Source organism: Dendroctonus ponderosae, unplaced genomic scaffold, assembly GCF_020466585.1.
Source record: "Dendroctonus ponderosae isolate FM_Combo_2020 unplaced genomic scaffold, Dpon_F_20191213v2 Dpon_F_20191213_5, whole genome shotgun sequence".
Lineage (NCBI taxonomy): Eukaryota > Metazoa > Arthropoda > Insecta > Coleoptera > Curculionidae > Dendroctonus > Dendroctonus ponderosae.
Window position 1 is genome coordinate 14,009,307 of NW_026018715.1, and position 1,816 is coordinate 14,011,122.

General features: G+C 41.6%; 1 protein-coding gene across 6 annotated transcripts in view; it reads left to right on the forward strand.

Annotated features, from left to right (window-relative positions):
- Nucleotides 1-1,816, forward strand: part of LOC109545507 (pancreatic triacylglycerol lipase) — a 30,807-nt gene that overhangs the window by 18,655 nt on the left and 10,336 nt on the right. For 4 of the 6 annotated variants that reach the window (XM_048666472.1, XM_048666473.1, XM_048666470.1 and 1 more), the window contains exons 3-4: nucleotides 595-828; nucleotides 885-1,201. In XM_048666472.1, the coding sequence (XP_048522429.1) occupies nucleotides 690-828; nucleotides 885-1,201 (456 nt within the window). In that variant the 5' untranslated portion in view covers nucleotides 595-689. The remainder of the gene's footprint in view (nucleotides 1-594; nucleotides 829-884; nucleotides 1,202-1,816) is intronic. The other 2 variants (XM_048666474.1, XM_048666475.1) reach the window with 1 other exon arrangement.

A 1,816-nucleotide genomic window follows, 5' to 3' on the forward strand; every position in this document is an offset into this window, starting at 1 on the left:
CTAGAATGATGTACAAATGAGCGTTCTTGCTCATTTTGCCTCCGAGAAATGAGCAAAAACGGGACGGAAAACATGGAATTTTGGCATAATCTTGCGCGTAAGTGTCTGATATTCAAATTTCGCTTTCTGGGTCAAAACTACTCGAATTTCCTCCTGCACGTTGTTACGACTGAATCGACTTTTCAATTCTCTATCCAACGATGCCAAAACAAATTTTGTGGCTCGAATGGTTCTTGAGAAACTTCGAAAAAAGCAGCGTTATGTTCAAGTGGATTTTGTAACTCAAAAAAAAACCACGCAAATCTAAAACTTCTTGAATTCAAGCATTTTTTGAGAAAAATTCCAACATTTCTTTATCGATGGTTCACTTCCTAAAAAGGCCATTAAGTTCTCTTTGGAATGATGTAAAAACGAGCGTTCTTGCTCACTTTACTTCCGAGAAACATGCAAAACGGGACGGAAAGCATGAAATTTTGCAATTATCTTGCGCCACCCTTGCACAAAACGACGATATTGGAGGAAAATTGCCCCCGGCAAGTCCGAAAAAATCAATATTGCACCTGTTGGATTCAGCGTCTGTTTTGCGTGTTTCAGATCAGTTTCGGGGACATTCTGAGCACCAGAGGACTGAGAACTCAGTCCCCAATCGCGTCTTATGTTCGCTCGAAACTCGCCTTTAAGTGCAGATAATGGTACTGCTGTATGTGCAACTACTTGGAGTAGTTTATCTGGCCGCCCAGCTCTCCCTAGCCGGAATACTTGATGTGAACTGGTCCAGGTCGGACAAGATTGGCTTCGAAGTGAACCTGAACCTGCCCTGGCTCCCATGTAAGTCCCCCTGCAGGCCGAAGCCCGGATTTAGCTGAAAAACCCCGATGTTTCAGTTGAAAATGAAACGCGCTGCTACGAGGAGCTGGGCTGTCTCAACATTACCCGGAGTTGGTATCACTTGATAAACCGTCCATTCAATGTCTTCCCCTTGCCCAGATCTGTGATAAATACTAGGTTTATACTTTATACCCGACTGAACCCCATGGAGGTAAGCAACCCAGCGGTGTTGAAGGCAAGCAAAATTGCGGGGTTTTTTCAGGGGCACATACTGAAAGCCAAAAACGACTCGATAGAGAAGTCCAACCTGGATGTGGAGAAGAAGACGAAGTTCATCATACACGGGTTCATCGATACTCCACTCTCTAATTGGGTAAGTCTTTTGACTGTGTTTAAGCTAGTTTTTTTTTATTATTTATTAATATTATTTGCTAAAACTAGTCAAGCATGACCAACCATCAGTTTTTATCTGTAATCTTAAAATTAGGGTAGTTAACTAAGTCAGTCCATTGACTTTCCAAGTTTTAGCCTCACAGAAGATTAGCAATATTTACACGAACACTATGCTCTGCCCTTAAAGCACTATATCACTTCAAAGGGCTTAGTTCTCTTCAATCTGCGGTATAAATTCTGATCATCTAGCAGCTGGCGGGCTTATTTGCATACCGTTTGATTGCCTGTTCAACAGTCAGGATCCCAAGGTCTCTGTGAAGAGCATTATTTCTGACCAACCATGGGGCATTCGCTATTTCACGTAATGCCTTATTTTGGACCGTTTGAATCTTTTTTATGTGTGCGCTTTTTGTGCATCCCCATAGCTGAACACCGTAGAGCCATGTAGGTTTAATAATTTGTTTATAGATTAAAAGTTTGTTGTACAAAGTCATCTTGGAATGCCTGCCAATCGGCCATCTATATTGCGCAATTTTTGTTTTCAACTCTTTTACTTTCTTTCTGACATGTTCATTCCATCTTAATTTAGTGTCCA